The 21,317-nt window shown below is 36.2% G+C and overlaps 2 protein-coding genes across 2 annotated transcripts; both read left to right on the forward strand.

The window, feature by feature from the left end:
* The first annotated feature begins 1,733 nt into the window (after positions 1-1,733).
* limk1b (LIM domain kinase 1b) lies at positions 1,734-11,840 on the forward strand. Its single transcript, XM_084386441.1, has 15 exons — positions 1,734-1,916; positions 5,985-6,123; positions 7,069-7,178; positions 7,294-7,461; positions 7,559-7,664; positions 7,760-7,944; positions 9,555-9,744; positions 9,836-9,922; positions 10,001-10,132; positions 10,254-10,313; positions 10,617-10,682; positions 10,766-10,925; positions 11,008-11,063; positions 11,154-11,311; positions 11,403-11,840. The coding sequence occupies exons 1-15, from the start codon at positions 1,867-1,869 to the stop codon at positions 11,584-11,586; spliced, it is 1,851 nt and encodes a 616-aa protein (XP_084242567.1). The 5' UTR covers positions 1,734-1,866; the 3' UTR covers positions 11,587-11,840.
* Positions 11,841-15,362: 3,522 nt separating this feature from the next.
* On the forward strand, positions 15,363-20,776 carry LOC311277621 (septin-4; the record flags this gene model as incomplete). Its single annotated transcript, XM_084387993.1, has 10 exons — positions 15,363-15,548; positions 15,686-15,770; positions 17,233-17,319; positions 17,454-17,577; positions 18,776-18,910; positions 18,997-19,114; positions 19,261-19,359; positions 20,132-20,228; positions 20,508-20,647; positions 20,748-20,776. The coding sequence occupies 10 exons, from the start codon at positions 15,363-15,365 to the stop codon at positions 20,757-20,759; spliced, it is 1,083 nt and encodes a 360-aa protein (XP_084244119.1). The 3' UTR covers positions 20,760-20,776.
* Between the last annotated feature and the right edge of the window lie 541 nt (positions 20,777-21,317).

Here is a 21,317-nt window from a genome sequence, read left to right on the forward strand (position 1 = left end):
TTTCACAAATGTTTTCTGTGGGTTTTATCACCAAAACTAAAATTCCAGTATGTAATAGGCTATATGTAATAATTGTATTTATATATTATTTATATGCAATGCAGTGAAGGCAAATTTTAACTGAAAGGTTGAACTGTGTTCTCAGGATAAGGGTATTTTTTATAAATGTCAGCTCGGGGCAAGTTGTCACATGTTTTGAAATTTTAAACAATTGACCTCTTTTTTGGCCAACACAACAATTTGAGTTTTTTAGATGTTTATACCATGTTTCATTACACTTTACAATAAGGTCCCAATTAGTTAATGCATTGAATAACATTAAAGGTAGGGTAGGTAATTTCAGAGAGGCTAGCAATAATAGCGAGCTATCTTTGAAAGCATAAGATCCCATCCTTCCTTCAGAGCGTCTCCAAAGCCACGCCTCCTTTAAAACACATGTACGGCAGCGCCTGTAAAGCATCACGAGAACAAGAGATGGCGTTAAACTACCTCATGTCTCAAAACACATAACATTACAATAATAATGAACATAAACGACTTTAAGAGCTCTTACTTGTACCACCTGACTGCTGGAGATTCGATTCGGCATCGATAGTGTTGACATAGAAACACATAAATCCGAGTCTGAGGACATGAACAGCTCCGTAGAATGTCACGGGTTTTTAGGTAGAATCCCACGGGTTACCATCTCGTAATTACAGTTATGACATGGCGTGAACGCAGCATAAGCTTGTTGTTTTGGTTCAGGAGGAACTGTAAAAGGCGGTGACTGTCTGTCTACAACTCTGCATAGCCTTAAGGAACACGCTGAACATGTGTGAGCAGGTGTGCAGAGGTATGGAAATACATATGTTAACAGGCAGGTAGGACATCGTATCATTGTATTCGGACCTAATGCAATGATTGGACGAAAATGTTTTGGTCCTGTGACTTCCACAGAATATGTACATGTTTTAATAGTCAGGCCACTTCTATTATTGATTGCTGTCAGGATGTGAAGAGAGTTTCAATCAGTATAACAACAAGTGTTTATAAATCAAATCGCCTACCATACCTTTAACTGATAATGAGCAATTCATTTTTTAAAGTAGGCTATTTATTCGTCTTTGTTAATGTTAGTTAATAAAAAAATGCAACCGTTCATTTTTAGTTCATGTTTAACTAAGGTACATTAAATAATAAAAACAGATACAACTTGAACATTAAGGTTTAACAAATGCTTTAGAAGTGTTTTGCATTATAGTTCCTGTTAACTAATGCTAACTACTAACTAACTAGTAGGCTATAACAAATAGAACCTTAACGTGTTTCCCATAATTGTTTCAGTATAGCTTTTCAGAGTATTTTAGATTACAAGTTATAATTCTGACAGAAAACATTCTTTCGAGAAATAGAAATAGCTTCGTTGGTTCCACTCCTGATGCAAGTGGTCCAGAAACAAATATTTGGCGAGTAGGTCAAAAGCAAGACCCTTTCACAATTTCTCTCGCATGAACACACTTACACAAACCCTCTCTTCATGAATGATTTAAATGCACGTCTCTGCTCGGTCATGTAGTTTATGGCGATCAGCAGGTGACACCGCTCGGTAACTCTATCCTCCGACAGTGTTATTTCTGCAGACCAAAGCAGTTGAAGAAGGTGGGCTAAAGTTAGGAGGAGTGGGAGGGATTTGAGTCTGTTTTCAGACACTTGGCAGGAAATAGAATAGTGTATAGAGCTCAGTGATGCATAATGTAGATATGAAAGAAAAACTATTCGAGTCTGTTTTGCAACTGTTTTCCTCTCCTCCCACTTCACTCCACCCCTGAAATGAGCGGGTGTCAGTATCAGTAAGAGGACTTGTAGAGCTGTACCACTGCTGCTATGCTCAAGTCTTGTCAGGACCTGTATTGCCGGAGAGGAGGGAAGGCAAGGTAAAATTTGACTCGTTTTGTTTACTAGTTTAAGTTTTCTCATAAATTTCTATGTCTTTTTCTCGTCTGTTCCTTCGTTTCTTCAAAATGGACTTCATCTGTGGTTATAGTTATGTTGCTACATTCCTCTCAGAGCATTTCTTGTAAAAACAAAAACAGGAACTTCTTTGTCAACAGACTTCTTTCAGATCGTCACAAGATTACATGATTCTTGGACTCGTTAAATACGGGCTTAAATACAAAACTTTGTTAGTGTATGTTTTAGATGTGCTGTAATGTTGTGGTCTTGTGAGCTGGGTTGAGTCCACTTTGACATAGTCAACAAAAGCACAATTGTGTTTGTGTTTATGTGAATACATAAAAAGAATTAAGACTTTGTTTGTTTCACTCCCGTTCTGTCCACTCCTACTTCTCTTCTGAGAATCTAGTTTTGACAAAGTGAAAACACGCAGTATTTAACTTTAAAATTAGGTCATATTAGTTACCAATAGATATTGCATTAACTAACATTAACTATGAGGAATACATTTGTTACAGTATTTATTAATCTTTGTTAACATTAGTTAATACAAATACAATGTTAATTGTTAGTTCATGTTAGCTCAGGTCCAGTAAATAACATTAACATAAATGATTTAAAAGTATTTTTCATTGTTAGTTTAATAAAGTTACCTATTATGAACAAATGGAACCTTATTATAAAGTGTTTCCTTAACTTTTAAAATGCACTGTTGAAGAGACTCTCAAACTTAGTAAAGAAACCAGTTCAATTACAATTAATCAGAAACCATTTATTTATTTGAGATGAGAAAGTTTTTAGTAATTTTTTTAGTGAATTAATAATATGCTGCAAAACTTTGTACCCAGAAGGTCTATGAGTAATTGAGTAAACGTGCAAGTACTTGGTTTCAGTAGCACTCAAGTAAAGCGCAAATTCTCCAAAGTAATAGGCTACTTACTTAATGGGATAGTTCACCCAAAAATGAATATGTTGTCATCATTTACTCACCCTCATGTTGTTCCAGACCTGTATGAATTTTTTTCTTCTGCTGAACACAAAAGAAGATATTTGGAAGAAGTTGGGTAATCAAACAGTTGATCGGCCCCATTGACTTCCATAGTATTTTTATTATTTTCATACTATGGAAGTCAATGGGGCCCATCAACTGTTTGGTTACCCACATTCCTCATAAGAAATTCATACAGGTTTGGAACAACTTGAGGGTGAGCAAATGATAACAGAATTTTCATTTTTGGGTGAACTATCGCTTTAAGTATACTAATGGAGCACAATTACTGTACTTTACACCCCTGCTTTTCTGCTCTCTGTTTTCTATGTTTAAGACTTCATGGTGTGTGCTTACGTGTGTGTGTGTGTGTGTGTGTGTGTGTGTGTGTGTGTGTGTGTGTGTGTGTGTGTGTGTGTGTGTGTACACAAGTGTATTTGTGCGTATGTGTTTCCGTGAAAGGGCTGTATGTTATTGAATGGAAGGATGGAAGAGCAGATAACCACCAGCTGTGGAACACATGACAGGCATCCTGCTCAGATGTTGTTGTAAGAGAGGAAAAGCCCCTGGAATTCGCTCTAGCATTTTATTTTATTTTATTTAATTCAACTCAGGCCAGTTCTTTCAGGGGTAGCATAGTTGAATCCAAAGGATAATGTGTGACGCAGAATGAATGAGAAATAGACCTTTTAATAAACACAAGAGTTATAGCATACACATACCAACAGAACATTAACACATGACAATGAACTGAAGCAACAGAGGGCTTAAATACACTGAGGAAGATAATCAATGGAACATGAAACAGGTGTGAACTAATTAGAAACCATGATGAATGAATGACTAGGGCTGCGTTCCAGTCCACTTTTAGACACGCACTTGGGAACTTCCCTAAGCACTTCCCCTCGGTGGAATCCCTGCCGCCATTTTGAAGTGCGTTCCACTTCGTGAAGTGGATGAAGGAAGTTCATATGGGCTGCGTTCCAGTCCAAAATTGTCATGCCCTTCACTCGCTAACTTCCCTCCGTCTTGTTCACTCGGATGTACGTCATTGCTTACGTTGCACGAGTGCCCACTACTGGTGAAAACTGCGGTGGGCTGAACCGAGTTGAATTTTTTTTTTTTAAATGTCCCTTTAAGAATTTGTTTTAGTCTTCGACTCGGCGCAGTAATATCATCACTCCTGAAAAATCCTCTCCCCCTCTCCCTCTCACTTCTGTCATTAGAACCAACGTGACTTTTTACTGCGCCGAGTCGAAGTGCTCCCAAGTGCTATTCCGCCATACATTATAGTTATCCTTTTTACCCGCTTAGAAAAGCGCCACATTTTATTTTGTGTCACCATACTTGGTCGTGTAACTACTCGTGTAACTGTATTTAAATAGGGAAAATGTGGAGGTGTTTGTCCGCTTCTAACTTCATCTCTGTTTGGATCCTAATGAATGAACTGGGCTAAGCTAAGTGCTATCAAAGTGTCGCCGCGCGCCAGAGCGATTGCCAGAGCAAGTGTATGCTGCACACTGGTGGTGGTTGAGGAGAGACCCCTGAAATGATTGTAAAGCGCTTTGGGTGTACAGGAGTAGTACATATGAAAGCGCTATATAAATGACTCATTCATTCATTCATTCATTCATTGCACGCACTGAGACGAGAGAGGTATGTATCAACTCGTCTTAGTTAAGGGAATAACATAGTTTAATATGAAAAAACGGTGGAGTGTTCCTTTAAGATTGTTGCACCTTTCTAAGCATAACTGAGTTTGCACCTCTTCCTTTGTTTGGGCCTTCAGCTGTCCTTTCCTGTGGCCTTTCTCTACTCTACATCTGAAATTGCATACTGTCTGAGTGGGTTCTGCATTTGATGAATAAATTCATGACTTCTAAAAGAAATATGCATGTGTATAGTATAATATTATTGAGCATGAATGTGTGAATGCAATCTAAATTTAGATTGTTCCATGTTACAATTGTCATGAGAGTTGTTTCCCTGCCACTCACGACTCCTCTCTCTGGCCTCATGGGATAGTGAAGTGTCCACTGGATGTAAACTTCAGAATCTTGTCAGAAATAGTAGGCTAGTTCATCCGGGTACTTTATTTGCCTACTGTTATTAAAACGGTACTACTACTCATCTCACATGTTGCTTTTCACTGACTGTACATAGTAGGGAGATATACATATTTAGACACAAGGTTGGTGTCTGAGACAAATTCTTAGCTCAAAAAATCAAGTCAGAAAATGTTAAGTAATCCATGAAGAAATAAATATTATTATTGACAAAAATGTATCCAAAAATACTGTTGGGTCAAAATTCCACAGGAAATAAATGATTACAGGTCAATTTGCCCCCCTTTATGCATTCTTGGAGTAATGATACAAAAAAAATGTTTCGCACCCTATGACCAAGAAACATGAAAAGTCATTGATGAGGGGCAGACTTTTTTTTTTTTTAAAGAATCCATGGAACATCAAATAAATAGATATTTTCATTGATAAAATATTTCATCACAGCATGCTAGGTCAATTTGACTGCCTTTATGCATTCTAGAGTTAAGAGCATGAAACTCTAGATGGGGCAGTCTGATAGGTCCTCAACTCATTCTGCTTCGCAATCACATCATTCTCTTTAGGGCAACGCTGATTGGTTCCTGCTGTATCAGTAGCCAATGAGCTCGCTGCTCAACCTTCAAATACTTGGTTAGCATTTGCTATAGCAGTGCAGCGCGCTTTCAGAAACCCTCCACCTTCCCCAGCTCCACCTGTGTAGATCTGCCACGGGTAATATTCATGTGCACTGTATTGTACAGGAGCAGCATGTCTTCCTTGCTCTCAACAGTGTGTTGTGTATGTATTGGCAGTAGCAAGTCCTGTACTTGCTCTGCAGCTGCTGCAATAAACAACGGCACCAGCAATAACAGCAGCAGCAGATCTATTCCGCCAAGACCAAATATATCAACATAGTCATTTCCATTACCATGCCAAACACTTCGAGAGTCGTCATGACAGAACTATGTATATATCATTTTTGATTATTTCGCTGTCTTTTTCTCTCTTTTTGTTAGGTGTTGTGAATGTAATTCTGTTCTTTCGCACTGGTACTATGAAAGAGATGGACAGTTCTTCTGTAAGAAAGATTACTTTTCACGATTTGGGGAGCAGTGCCACGGCTGCTCAGAGTCTATCACCACCGGTCTCATTATGGTAAGAAGCTAGAACATTACATTGATAATGAAATTCATAAACATTAGAAAGGTGTTATTAGAGGTGGAACTGATGGTTAAGTAAAAGTCCATTTGATGAACAGTATATCGGTACCATATACACTGAAAAGTAAATTTCACAAATATTTACAAATAAATGGCAGGTAACACATTGAATTCTGAAGGAGACTGAACTAGTATTTTCTTGTAAAATATTCTCCAATGTTTACAACCACAAAAAAACTATTTTTTACAATGTAGTTTATTGGCTGATATTGGATATTTGTGCATGCTCATTTCCTCTATTTTTACATTTAGATTACCTTTGTTGTCATCTAATAATGTTTAATTAAAGGTCATCTTTAAAAAACACTAATAATTGAATAACACTGTTAAACATAAACTTTAACCAAGCATTTTATACTTTACATTATAATGTTGTGAGGCCCTTAAAATGGACTTAATGTGAAAATAATTATCAGCTCCTAATGCCTAGAAAATATGTCATCCCCATGTCTGAGTGCCGCTAAGTATTTACACTAACAAGACATCTGTGAATAATCTGTTCTCCCGAAAGCAATGGAATTTACTAGAACAAACTGGCTCACCGGGCGTGAACCCAGTGGATTCAGGAATGCATGCATTCTTTTAGAAGATTACACAATCAAACAACAATTCACTCACTGAACGGCAACAGAAATTTGATCTCTCATCTTGAGACGTTTAGCTTGGAGTTTTTGTGTTTTGTCGCTGTTTCCTTTGACCTGAGGGCAGACGAGGTGAACCCTCCCACTGCAATCTCACTTCCTTTCATTGTGCTGCTTCACTTCTGTGGAATGATGTCATCCGCCCTGTCCCACCTCAACACCTCCCTCACTGTTTCAGCTGAGTACAAGAGTACTAGAACATAATAGACTGACTGTGCCTTTTCCTTCCATCTCTGCAGGTGGCTGGAAAGCATAAATACCATCCCGAGTGTTTTCTCTGTGAAAGCTGCGGCATATTCATTGGAGATGGGGATTCTTTCTCTTTTGTGAATTATACCAATTTATACTGGTTGGTTTTTATCAAATAATTTTATCACACACTGATCTTGTGAGGATTTTTGATGGAAAACTTCCTCCGTTTTGTCTGGTTTATGATCTTTGTCTCTTTTCTTCTCCTCTCTTAGTGGACATTGTCATTACCAGAAGGTTTCGACGCAGCTTTCGTCAGAAAAATGTTCACAGTTTCCTCATACAGTGACGTCGATGTCATTTCCTCCCTCTGCAGAAAGTAGGCACGGTTTATCCTTCACTGTGGAGAAGATTGATGCAGAACATTTGATCACCGTGTCTCAGTGAGTCATTATTTTAGACACAATCACAACTAAAAATGTGACTGTATTCAATCAATATTGATAGTTTCCTTCCCCAAAAAATTCCCATGTGAGACAGGCTGGACTTGCATAACCTGAGCCCGGAGGTTAAGCCCTTAATCCATGTTGGAGATAGGATTCTTGAGATCAATGGAATCTCTGTGCAGAACATTCCACTCAGTGAGGTCGGTCCAGTGACTGAGATAAGATATTAATACAGATAATCTGCATGACGCATCTCATTTCACCATTATTCCTTTTATCTCTTCATTTTTAACAGATAGATCTGGTGATTAATGATACAGAGCATTGGCTACAAATCACGATTGAACATGACCCTAAAAACCTCACAAAACAGGAGGACCTATCTGGCCTGCTGGGAGAAGAACTGGACAAGCCTGGAAAACTAGGTTTATTTTCCCTTCCCAGCAGCAGACGAATAAGCTCTCGATCCACAAATATTCTGTACGAATTATGGTTCTATCAGATTTTAATTTTTTTTTACATGTGATACTAAAAGTGTTTTCTAATAATCATTTTTTTCTTGCTTTCAGGTAAAAATATCTAAACATCTAAGCAAAAAAAAAATTTTGAGAAGCAAAATTAGGCTGATTTTCAGATAATGCATCCTGAATTAATTACGTTTTTTCCCCCAGTGATCATTTTTGTTATTTACTTTTTTTTTTAATTACACTTAAAACAAGAAAAAAATTGCCAGTGGAGCACAAATAATGTATTAATTCATGATATATTCTCTGAAAACAACTCTCAATATCTTAAAGGGATAGTTCACCCAAAAACTAAAAAATCAGCCATGATTTACTCGCACTCTTGTCATTCCAAACCCATAAGAGTTTGGTTAATCATCCAAACACATATTAAGATATTTTCAGTGAAACCTGAGAGGTTTCTGTCCATCTATTAAAAGTCATGTTAACCAAAACTAAGAAGATACAAAAAAGGTCATAAAGATGATGTAAAATAAATTAATATCTTTTGAAGAGATACATTCACTTTAATGTAATGAACAGTTAAATTTAGGCTTTTATTCACATCCCATGATTTTGCTAAGCAAGTCATGTTCCTGGGTCAACATATTTTATTCATCCTGGAACAACATTCCCATCTGAAAATGTTGTCCTAACCATAAAACTAAAACCCCTAAAACTAACCCAACCCATAAGTTATCTCTAAAATCAGAGGGAAATTATAGGTGAATAACACTGATATAGAAGCACCTAACCCTGATTGTAAGCCTAAACTTTAACTGTAAACTTGTCCCTCAAATCTGATTGGTTGATTGAAAAGTCGTTCCAGGTCAGGATGAACAAAGATGTTGATCCAGGAGCATGTTGTGCGTTCACAAAAGCACATCACATATGGTAAACATGGAAGCTCATGCATGCATCAAGCACTAGAAAACCTTATTGGTTCTTGTGCATCACACACACACATATGTGATGTATGTGTGTCGCTTATTGTTTGGATGTAAATAAAAGCCTGAATGTAACTGTTCATCATATAAAGCGATCATATCTCTTCACAAGACTTGCATTAAACCAATGTTTTGTTAGATCTTCTAAGTTTTGATTACCTGGAATTTAAATGAAAGGACAGAAAACTCTCAGGTTTCATTAAAATATAAAAATTGGGGTTTCGAAGGGGTTTGGAATGACATGAGTTTTTGGATTAACTATCCCTTTAAAGTATTTTTGCTTTTCATGTAGGCTATTTTTAAAGAGTGTTTAGAGATTTTAGAGATAACAGGACTAAAAATAAGAAAATGTAAATGTCATTTGATTAAAAAATCAGTAAGCTTTTGTAATGCTGTATACAAATACATCCCTCTGTATTTGCATAAAAAGTTCAGCTATCTTAAATTCCCTGCTTTTAAAAATCCACCATACAGGTTTGTGAATGCTATATATTTCCCATAAGAATTCTCCCTATGAAGATCAAAATTCTAGTTTAGTATCAAAAAATGTTTTGGTTAATGTGAAAAAATATGATTAAAAAAGGTCATATTTCTGTCATGCGCTTACTAACGTTGTTAATTTCTTTGTCTGCCTCTGCAGGCGCAGCTGCAGCATTGATAAAGCTCCATGCTCGCAACGTCACGCCGCACTTCTTTCCCATAGAAGAGACATTAATCGATCAGAGTCTCTGCGTTTTGACGCTTTGGATAAAACACAGCGTATCTTCCGACCCTCCGACCTAATATATGGCGAGGTTTTGGGAAAAGGCTGTTTTGGACAAGCCATAAAGGTAAAGCAATGAGTCTGACTGGGCTGACTAATACATTTCAGATCACAAACTATTACCAAATTACAAAAAGCTGCTTCCTTTGGGTTGTCAGGTGACACATTTGGAAACAGGCGAGGTCATGGTGATTAAGGAACTTCTTCAGTTTGATGATGAGACTCAGAAGACATTCCTGAAAGAGGTTTGTTGTAGTTCTAACTTTCTCAGACACCTAAGCAGCAAATTGATTGTTTTCTAATAAAAACTTACTTGGCTCCAGGTCAAAGTAATGAGATGCCTGGAACATCCTAATGTCTTAAAATTCATCGGCATTCTCTACAAAGACAAACGGCTGAACCTGATCTCTGAGTATGTGCAAGGAGGAACGCTGAGGGACACCATCCAGAAGATGGTTTGATCTGTTTTTGTCTTTCCTGGATATACTTTCTTTGCATGAAGTCCATATGTTGCTTGGCAAAAAGCACTTTCTTGTGGTTCTGAGTGAGTAAACTCATTTATCTGTCATAATTTAGGACTGGGATCACCCTTGGAAACTTAGAGTGAGCTATGCCAAGGACATTGCCGCTGGAATGGTACGTAATGAAGAGCGATGAGTGTTTGCAGAATAGTAGAGATCAAATGTGAAGAAAACATTGAGTTTTAAATGTACAAGCAGTACATTACTATCCAACAATGCATGAAAAGAAATCTTTCCGTGGCATTACTTCTATCTTGCGCCCTATGCCTTATTTCTTTAATGTAAAGACATGTCTTGACTGGAAATACAAATCTGAAGCCAAAGTTTACTTAGCATCCAAAAATGAAAGCTGTTTTGCCATATCTATACATATAATGTATCTGTCTATACATTAATTTGTTCTCTCTGTCCAATACAGGCTTACCTACATTCAATGAATATCATCCATCGGGATCTGAACTCACACAACTGCTTTGTTCGAAAGGTCAGAGTACATGTCAATACTCATAAACTAGAGCATGTCTTTAAACGAACTGAATTGTGTGACAGTACTAGTTTTCCTCACAGAACCAGACAGTGGTTGTTGCCGACTTTGGTTTGGCCCAGCTTGTGAAGGAAGAGAAGACGTCCTCTCCTGGACTAATGTCCAAATTGAACAAGCTTTGTCGTAAAAAGCGGTATACGGTGGTGGGGAACCCCTACTGGATGGCACCAGAAATGATCCACGGTATGAATCAGCTATCAAAGTAATAAGATTGACAGGGTAGAAACTTTTTTTGTACATACTAAATAGTATTTCTTACCTGCAGGAAAAGTCTACGATGAAAACGTTGACATTTTCTCATTCGGGATTGTGCTTTGTGAGGTAGACTTATATATTTCCCTACTTTTAGTCATCATTTTGATTTAAAAAATTGGCCTATAACTGAAAATATATGTATATTTCCCATAACAGATTATCGGAAGAGTATATGCTGATCCGGATTACCTCCCTCGTACGCAGGAGTTTGGATTGAATGTGGATGAATTCCTGGAGCGCTTCTGGTTCAAAGAATGTCCTGAAGCTTTCATTCCCATTGCAGTTCTGTGTTGTGCCTTGGAGGCTGAAAAACGGTGATTGTCAGTTACTAATCTACATAACCCTACTACAAACTACATTTTTATTTGCTGAAATGTGGTATTTTTTTCGTATTCTTTTCTATAGTCCCATTTTTGCCAAATTAGAGGAGTGGCTGGAGAACCTGCATATGCACTTGGAGATGAGACTTCCTCTGATGTCGGAAGTGGATAAGATCCGCCAAGCATTTTGGGAGAACCACAGCCAGCCAAAACAAACTTATGGGATTCCTTCGAAACAAATGGACAACTCAGCGTTAGGCCGAAGCTGAGACTTGGCATGCTTATATAGCAGACAACAGTATTTTCATTACAGTGACCCCACTTAAATATGAATGCCATTACATGCTTCTCTCAGTGAATTCACTTTTGTGAGCCATTTTTTTTGCAATGCCTTTTACTCGTTTTGTCTTAATTTTGAAAAGAATATCTATTGTTTTATCATTTTAAAACTTATTTTTATGAAATGTTTTGCTTGATATGTTTGTGGTATAATAATTAATTAGAATAAATGTTATTTGATATTATGTTTTCTTATGTAAAGCAAAGACATTCGTACATTTTAAAGTCCCCCTGTAGTCAGTCATCAATCAGTAGATCACCAAAATGACATATTTCTTGGAGATCCATTTGTTGACGATGATTACAAGGTAGTTTGTGATGTCAGAAACACCAGCAATTTCAGGAGAAAATACTCAGCAATGGTGCTGACTTATGAGTTTACACATGATTTGTCTTAAAGCATATTAAAAACACCACATAGACTGATAGACATTAACAATATTAAAACCTTGATTTTCACCACAGGGGGACTTTACCTCTCCAAATATTGGGGTCACTGCATATGTTTTACAAGCTATTGGTTGTACAATCTGCTGCAATAATTTGATCTCAGACACAAAGGTGCTAGATTGTTCTAGTTGAGAACAGTATTATAAATTTAAGATAAAAAAAAAATATTTTATAAAATTAGCATAAGGATTTAGTGGATCTGTTATCTACTTTAATTGTCTTTTTGTTTATGTTTCTAAGTACGATTGTACATCTCATTTTAATTTATAAATTTTTTTCCCCATTTATGTAGCTATATGCCTAATTGTGTTACACGTGTCAGAAACTGTGAAAGTCCATGACGGAACGAATAAATTTCATGTTTTCATTTGATTTCGTTTGAGTCGACGGTTTAACGGTTCATTTCGGTCACCGAAACAGATGCAAGTAGGATCCTTTACAAGTAGGAAATAATACAATTATTTCATAAATGTACAATTATTTTACACATTTACCACTGTCTGTCGGATATTTTACAGCCGATAAACTCTTATGTTGTTTTGAACTGTAATTTGTAACGAGTTAACATGGTTTTGCTACACTAACCATATAACGTAACTTAGTCCAGTCATTTTAAGCCAAAAATGGGGGTCAACCTTGAACAAATTGCAACAGAAGCAAACTCAACTGATTTTGTATCCTCAATATGTCCTGAGTAAGGGGAAAAAAAAGTCCAGAAGAATCCCATTAGGGGAAAGTTTCGAAAAAGACCCAAATATAGCCTATTCATATGCCTTCATTCTTTTTCTTACGTGAATAGGGTAAGTTAGCTGCTAAACATTTTAACCTTTAGATATCACCATGAAAATTACTGAGTTGATTACTTACATCAAGACAAACAAAAAATGTATTACAAGTCTTTTTTTTTTTTATTGTTTGTTAACATGGACAAACGGTGCATAATCTAATTACGTATGCTAATTTGCATAAATACCACAACAGATCTAACGTTAACGTTAAGTTAAACATTGGGTAAAGTTATAGCCAGGTAAAAATGTCTTGTTGAATCTTGTTGATATATAACAGTAAAATACTTAATGTTAAGGTCTGAATGGAACCCATTTAGGCTACCCATGAACATTACATAGAGGCAGGAAGATACTTTAAACCAGCCTTTATTAATTATTATTGCAGAGATGGGGTTTGGCCGGGGCTGGGTCCGTGGGACTGTTTCTGCGGATTCACTTCATTTTACCTACCTTTTGTCTTCTGCATTCTCCTGTTCTTCCCTCAGACTCGTCCCCCAGAAACAGTCCCACGGACCCAGCCCCAAACCCAATCTCTTAATAATGAATAGGCTAAATGCTGGTGCCTACTTCTTCCTGCCTCTATGTATTAATGCTCATAGCCTAAATGGGTTCCATTCAGACCTTAACATCAAGTATTTTACTGTTATGTCAACAAGATTCAACAAGACATTTTCACCTGGCTATACCCAATGTTTAGACCTGTTGTGGTATTTATGCAAATGAGCACATACGTAATTAGATTATGCACCGTTTGTCCATGTTAACAAACAATTTTTTAAAACTTGTAATACAATTTTTATTTGTCTTGATGTAAGTAATCAACTCAGAAATTTCATGGTGATATCTAAAGGTTAAAATTTTTACCCAATTCACGTGAGAAAAAGAATGAATAGGCGTATGATTGGATATATTTTGGTCTTTTTCGAAACTTTCCCCTAATGGGATTCTTCGGGACTTTTTTTTCCCTTACTCAGGACATACTGAGGATACAAAATCAGTTCTGTTGGATTTGCACCTGCCCACACTGCCAAAATAACCAAAACCTGGTTCAATGACCATGGTATCACTGTGTAATTACTGTGCGATTTCATGTAATATTCAAATTTTGGGGGTTTTATGAGCTGGAAGCCCAAATTATGTACAAATAAACAACTAAATACTTGAAATCGGTTTAAGTTGTGGGCCCTGAATCTATAATCTATGGAAGTTTAACGTTTTGAATGGAATTATGGAAATAAATAAACTTTTCCATGATATTCTAATTTTTTGGAAAGGGTCTGTATATATATTTTTTTACTATAATAATTTTCTACTTCCCACTTCTGAAGTCCTGATTACGAGTTCTTCGCATTACATTTGGACTTGAGAGGGCGTTTATGTTCAATTATCTTTAACTAGTTAGTCCAAGTGTATGCTGCACACTGGTGGTGGTTGAGGAGAGACCCCCTGATATGATTGTAAAGCGCTTCGGGTGTACAGTAGGCTAACGTTACATATGAAAGCGCTATATAAATGCCTCATTCTATTCATTCATTAACTAGGAAGCTAGTTTACGATAATTCCGATAGCATGTGAAGGGAGCAAAAGCACAATGAGTAGCCTTAGCCTACTTATATCCATGAATATCCTTTAAAAATAACTCATTATGATGTCCCTCCCACATTTTTTAGTCAATAACAGTTCAACTTTCAATAAAATAACAGTTATGCTGATTTAACCGGTGATACTGTTTGGATATCTAAGTAAACATCTGGATATCAGGTTGATATACTTCATTACCTTAACTAGTCTTGATAAGAAATTAAAAACGATTTGGTTCTCAGAGAGCCCAGATATAGAGCCAGATACAGTAAAACATGAAGTTTCACATTAGCCTACATTTATTCTCTGACTGATGTATCACTAGGTTTTGATTTAGTCAGAAGGTTATTAAATGAACTTGAAGGGGAAATAAGAGGTTAGCTAATTGTAGCCTAATCACTGCATATTTTAAACCATCTATCATATCACCACAGACATAACAACAGTAAAGTCTAACAGTGTCTATTAAAAATCCACAGTGTCTATTAATCTTCTAGGCAGTTTACAGATTGAGGACATCAACCTTCAAGGTATCATCTGTAAATGTTTATGTTTGTGATTCAAATAAATGTTCTTTAATCTTACAGCAAATTGCTGTTGTTATAGAGAATAAACACTGTATGCTACATAGTAAGTGTTGTCAAGGAAGTGATTAATAATCATTAACATTATTATTGTGTCTATATCCCATGCCACATCATCTTCCCATGAATATCTGCCTTAGTTGAGGAGGTAGGTCATATAATTGCATTAAAAAGCTTTAAAACGATTTAGGAATAAGTATGTACTCAGTGTAAGCTGACTGCTGTCAATCACCACATTCAATCGATCTGCCTTTCTGCTAGTTTTCCCTAGTGCTGGATGACTCTGGAATGCAGTGTCTCCCCATGGATCCTGACACTTCTCTACTTGACTCCACTCAAGCAGAGGACGAAGATAAATGTATCCTTTGCTCTGACGCATTCTGCTCATCCTCATCTCCTCATGAAGAAAACACTCTTCCCATTGATGAGAAATCACCTCTTAGACGCAAGGGCCGCAAGGGCCGCTTTGACCCGTATGACTCCTCAGAGGTATAGTAACACACATGCTGCAGTGGCCAAAGTGTCTTATTTGATCAAAAATACAGGAAAAAATTACTGTATTACACATTTAGAAAAGACGGATGATGTGATATACCGTAGAGATAATTTTTTATTGTCCCTCCCAGGAATATGTTGGCGTTGTGACACTGCCGAACCAAGTCCGACAGAAAGCGGTGAAAAAAGGATTTGTGTTCAATCTGATGGTTGTTGGTAAGAAACACAAACTATACTGTTTTTGAAAGAAGTCTCTTATGCTCACCAAGGCTGCATTTATTTGATCAAAAATACAGTAAAAAATTAAAAGTTAGGCTATATTTTGAGGTATTGTTACAATTTAAAATAACTGTTTTCTACTGTTATCTACTGTGATGCAAAGCTGAATTTTCAGCATTATTATTATTAGTCTTCAGTGTCACATGATCCTTCAGAAATCCGAGAGGCGGTATTAACATTAGGTGACATGGCATCTGACGCACAGAAGCCAATGGCACATGTCACTATGCGCATTGGCACATCTGGTGGCACATCAGGTCTTCATTGGCATGTGCCAGTGGATAGTGGCATGTGTCACTGACATTATTGGCATGTGCCACTGACATCGCGACACTGACACTGACATGACACCTGACTGACACAGAGTCGCGGAACATGTCACCGTGTTGCGACACCTCCAGTAGTGACTGACAGTAGCCTACTGACGTAATTGTGCCACAAAATCCTAAATAAATAGCCTAATTTTGTGATATTTAAAATATCAATTAAACGAATTAAAGTGCATTAATATTTTTTCAAACGTGTGGTTTGTGTCACGTCTGTATTTGATTGGTATGTGCCACTGAATGTTTTGTAATACCAGTGCTACTTTATGTTGTTTATCTCGCTAAGTCACAAACTGCCCATTCTAGAAAAGACACTAAATAAATCAATCATGGGTCACTACGAATAACGTATTAACAGTCGCATCCGTTACTGTAAACCTTTATTTTTGCGTGATGCTGCACAGACGCACGCCAGTAGGTGTCAGAATAAGTGAGTGTAACACTGGCCAGCGCAAGATTCTCATCTTAAACAACATAAAGTAGCACTGGTATTACAAAACATTCAGTGACACATACCAATCAAATACAGACGTGACACAAATAACACGTTTATTAAAATATTAATGCACTTTAATTCGTTTAATTGATATTTTAAATATCACAAAATTAGGCTATTTATTTAGGATTTTGTGGCACAATTACGTCAGTAGGCTACTGTCAGTCACTACTGGAGGTGTCGCAACACGGTGACATGTTCCGCGACTCGGTGTCAGTCAGGTGTCATGTCAGTGTCAGTGTCGCGATGTCAGTGGCACATGCCAATAATGTCATTGACACATGCCACTATCCACTGGCACATGCCAATGAAGACCGGATGTGCCACCGGATGTGCGTCAGATGCCATGTCACTTAATGTTAAAACTGCTACTGGGAAATCCTTCAAATATGCTGATTTGCTGCTCAAGAAACATTTATTATTAATATCAATGTTGAAAACAGTTGAAACGTTTTTTTCAGGATTCTTTAGAAAGTTTAAAATATTAATATACATTTTTTCGTAACCATGTAAAAGTCTTTATAGTCAATGCACGTTTTATGAACTAAATTTTAATCTTAAAATTATTATTGTTTAGGTGAGTCTGGCTTAGGCAAATCCACTCTTGTCAACAGCCTTTTCCTCACAAACCTCTATACGGACAGATGCATGCCTGATGTTTCAGGTACACTTACCATTACTCAACAACAATTGTATTCATTCTACTTATAAAAGCAGTGCTGAATTAATTAAGGACAAGGCATCCAAAACTCATGCAGAGAAGATCTGTTGTGAAATGCATCCATTTCTGTCTCACAGAGAAGATAGCTCGGACAGTGTCAATAACAAAGAGCACCGTAGACATTGTTGAAGAGGGAGTAAATCTAAGGCTCACTGTTATCGACACCCCTGGATTTGGAGATGCCATTAATAATAATGAAAGGTACTTAAGTGTTAAAGTTGCACTCAGTCATTTTTTGTTTATGTTGCACTTGTTGATATTGAACTTGTACATTTAGACATTTACATTTTATCAGGTTAAACTTTTGATTATTAATCACTCAAACCTGTATCTAAACCTTTCACCGTCGGTCGCGCACATCCGCCGTGTTTTGTAGTTTTAAACACTTTTTATTCGTGTTTGTAGTTCTGAACCGAATCCAAAGCGCAATGGGTTGTGGGCAAAATCTACCGGAAATAGTAGATCATCCACGGACTTTTGATATAGTTTTTTGCTTTGGGACACGCTTATTCTAATCTCACATACTATTTAGGATGGATAGTATGGACATTGGGATGCAGGGTCTTATTTCAGCGATAAAAGCAAAAAAATTAAACACAAATATGATGTTTATCTAAAGTCATTTTTGCTTATTAGTATGGTTGAATTGGATCATCGAAGGTCAGCAGCAAAGACATTGGTTAATAAAGTGTGTTTAAATACGTAAAGTATATTTGTGTAATTTAACATATTTAATTATTGCAGGTTTGCGTAATATTCTAAGTTTGCACTTAACTGTTTTTATTCATTTTGATGAATAGGGAATCTGTTCTGTGCAAGTGAGAAGAGTAAATGCTCACATTTAGTTCAGAACTACAAAAAGCATCATGTTCACACAGCGCACACAACGCCTCTGCATTTGAATCACTATTTCTCTCAACATGGGGACAGGAGAGCTGTCAGTCGAAACATTGTAAAACAAAGTAACTTGAGTTACTTATTTGAAAAAGTAACTTGGATATTTTTTGTAAATTTAAAAGTAATGCATTACTTAACTAGTTACTTGAAAAAAAGTAATCTGATTACGTAACTTGCATAACTTGTAATGCGTTGCCCCAACATTGGCTTCTGGCATAAAATTCAGGTCATCATGTGAGCTTTTATTAGGCTATGTGACTGTATTAATTTAAACATAGTTAAGTACTATTAATAATCATAATATTAATAATAAATGTGTTTGTTTTTTTTAAATGAGAAAGCAATTCTTTAAATATTTTGATGTGTTGTTGCCGTCATTGCTTTTTCAGAAATATCGAGCTCTATTTTTCTCACTTTTACTCTTAATAACTTAAGTGACCGCCTGTTAACAGGAATTAGTACACATTCCAAGGTATTTATTTAGACATGGTTTTGGTTACAGCTGGAGGGCTGCAATTCATTATGTAGACCAGCAGATGGAGAAGTACCGCAGAGATGAGATCGGGCTGAACCGTAAAAACATAAGGGACAACAGAGTGCACTGCTGTTTGTACTTCATCTCACCTCATGGCCATGGGTAAGACATCTTCTCAACACAGGATTTCAGTAACCATAAACATATAGACTGAAGTCAGTTAACAGATGTCCTTTGGGCTGTCTCAGTCTCAAACCAATAGATGTGAACTTCATGAAGGCCCTGGATCAGAAGGTCAACATTGTGCCTGTGCTGGCTAAAGCAGACAGCCTCACTCCAAAAGAGACATGCAATATGAAAGCCAAGGTGAGAATTAACATACTGAGAATCTGGGAAAGCCTACATGGATGATTCAAAAACTGTATCATATAGATATTTTGAGAACATGACTTCCAGTGTCATCAACCACCACCAGATCTTCAATCTGTGATGTATTGCATTTGTTTCCATAGATTTTGAAAGAAATTGACCAATACAAAATCAAGATCTTCCAGGTCCCAGATTGTGATCATAATAATGATCCCTTCAGGCAGCAGGATCTAGAGGTAAAGGTCAGCACTACAGGTCACCATATTATTTTCTTTTGGAAATAAGTCACAGATTTTGCCTTTTGCTTTTTAAAAAGAAGTTGTGACATGAAGTTGTTTTCTCCCTGTGAAAAAGAAGTACACTTGAGCACAAATAAAAAGAGTAATTATTATGAAAATAACATACTTTAAAAAATCATACTTAAGTGTGACCTGAATGTTATGTTTTCCGACACATAATTGCAGGTTACTTACAATAAAAACAAGATATATTATAGTTTCAATTTATATTAAGTGCAATTAGTTGAATTTTGACCCACTTAAGGATAGGACTTAAGTCCATCTTTATATGTAATTACATAATTACTTATATTGTTTTTGAAATATGGTGAAATGTACTTTTAAACACAAGCATTTATTGTAAACTAAAATATACATTAATGATGAAGTTGCAATTTAATACATTTAAACAGTCCTTTAATGTGTTAGTAAACACACATATATATATATATAATTGTACTTCTTTAAAGTTCAACAAAAGTTTATTAAAACATAACGATTTAAAGTTTTTATTTGACATATAAAGTGCACTTTTTAAAAGTGTGTGTCATGAAAGTGTACTTTCTTTAGTTATTAAATTAATATTATATTATCTGCACAGTTTTTAAAAATATACTTTTAAGATTTGACATTCAATACAATCAAGAGTACTTTTCACAAGGGTTTAGCTTGTTGGCTTTTGTTATTTTATATAATCCTTTTGTGACAGCTCTACAATTTTTCCATGTCTTCTCAGAGAAGTATACCCTTTGCTGTTATTGGGAGTAATACAGTAGTAGAGAGAGATGGCAGAAGAGTCCGAGCCCGTGCCTATCCATGGGGGATTGCAGAGAGTATGTTCACTCGCACCATCAGATGTTACATTTATACTTGATATACATTTAAGATAACAGGAATGATCACTCAAAAATAGAAATTATTTCATTTTGTCTGTCGTTATCATGTTGTTTCCAATCTGTATGGAAGAAGCAGTGAAGGATTACGCTGCTCTTTCCCATACAAAGAGGAAGAGACCTAATTTTTTATGTTCAAAATCTTGGAAAATAGCAGAGAGGTTGTATATGGTGGGTATACTGTATGTAACAACATATGTGCTCTTTTCTCTCCAACAGTCGAGAATCCATCTCACAGTGATTTTGTTCATCTGAGGAACATGTTGATCCGCACAAACATGCAGGACCTGAAACATACCACTCACTATGTGTTGTATGAGAACTATCGTATAAATTGCCTGTGCAAGAACCCGTGCTTGGTAAATAAAAAATAAAATAAAAAATTGTTTATCCTTTAGCACTGAGAGAATTTCATAAGCTTTTTAGTAATATTTACTTATTTTTTATTTTCACCAATAGGAGAATGTGTAAGGATTTGCCAGCTGGATTACAGAAGAGGACAACATGCGTCTCACGGAAACCCCTAGATGGAAGAGGCACTGAATTACTGAGAAAAAAATAGTATATTTAAAAATTAAATTGTTGAAGCAATTATCCTGCTAATGTACTAGGCCTGACAATTTACCAGCCAATTACATTCATTTTAAAATGAATATTGTATATTTTTTAACACAGAATAAAAGCATAACCATTTCTCTGTCGAATGTTCGAGCTCTTTAAATTGCTTTGAGGTGTGTGACATTTTTTGCATATCTAAGGTCAATGAATAGATTAAGGGTTAAGGCACACACACACACAAAAACACTATGTAACTATAATCTGCATCTTTTTACTGCTTTTAACTTTAAATTGGGTCGAAAACATAACTATCAATACTTTATAGTGTAAAGCACATATTATCTTGTTAATTAAATGATTTCACTCTAAATGACCTATATGGTAGCCTAATTCATACATAGGCCTTGTATTTGATAGAAAAATTACATAAATTGTCAAATTATTAAACGTAAGATGTTTAACTTGCTAATC

Source organism: Rutilus rutilus, assembly GCF_951802725.1.
Source record: "Rutilus rutilus genome assembly, chromosome: 18".
Classification (NCBI taxonomy): Eukaryota; Metazoa; Chordata; class Actinopteri; order Cypriniformes; family Leuciscidae; genus Rutilus; species Rutilus rutilus.

What these genes read in the sequence shown, in the direction of transcription:
- limk1b (XM_084386441.1), top strand. Translation starts at nt 1,867, where the DNA reads ATGCTCAAGTCTTGTCAGGACCTGTATTGCCGGAGAGGAGGGAAGGCA. An exon ending in TCTCGATCCACAAATATTCT is followed by an intron (nt 7,945 to 9,554) that starts GTACGAATTATG and finishes CTGCCTCTGCAG; the next exon opens with GCGCAGCTGCAGCATTGATA. An exon ending in AGAAGACATTCCTGAAAGAG is followed by an intron (nt 9,923 to 10,000) that starts GTTTGTTGTAGT and finishes ACTTGGCTCCAG; the next exon opens with GTCAAAGTAATGAGATGCCT.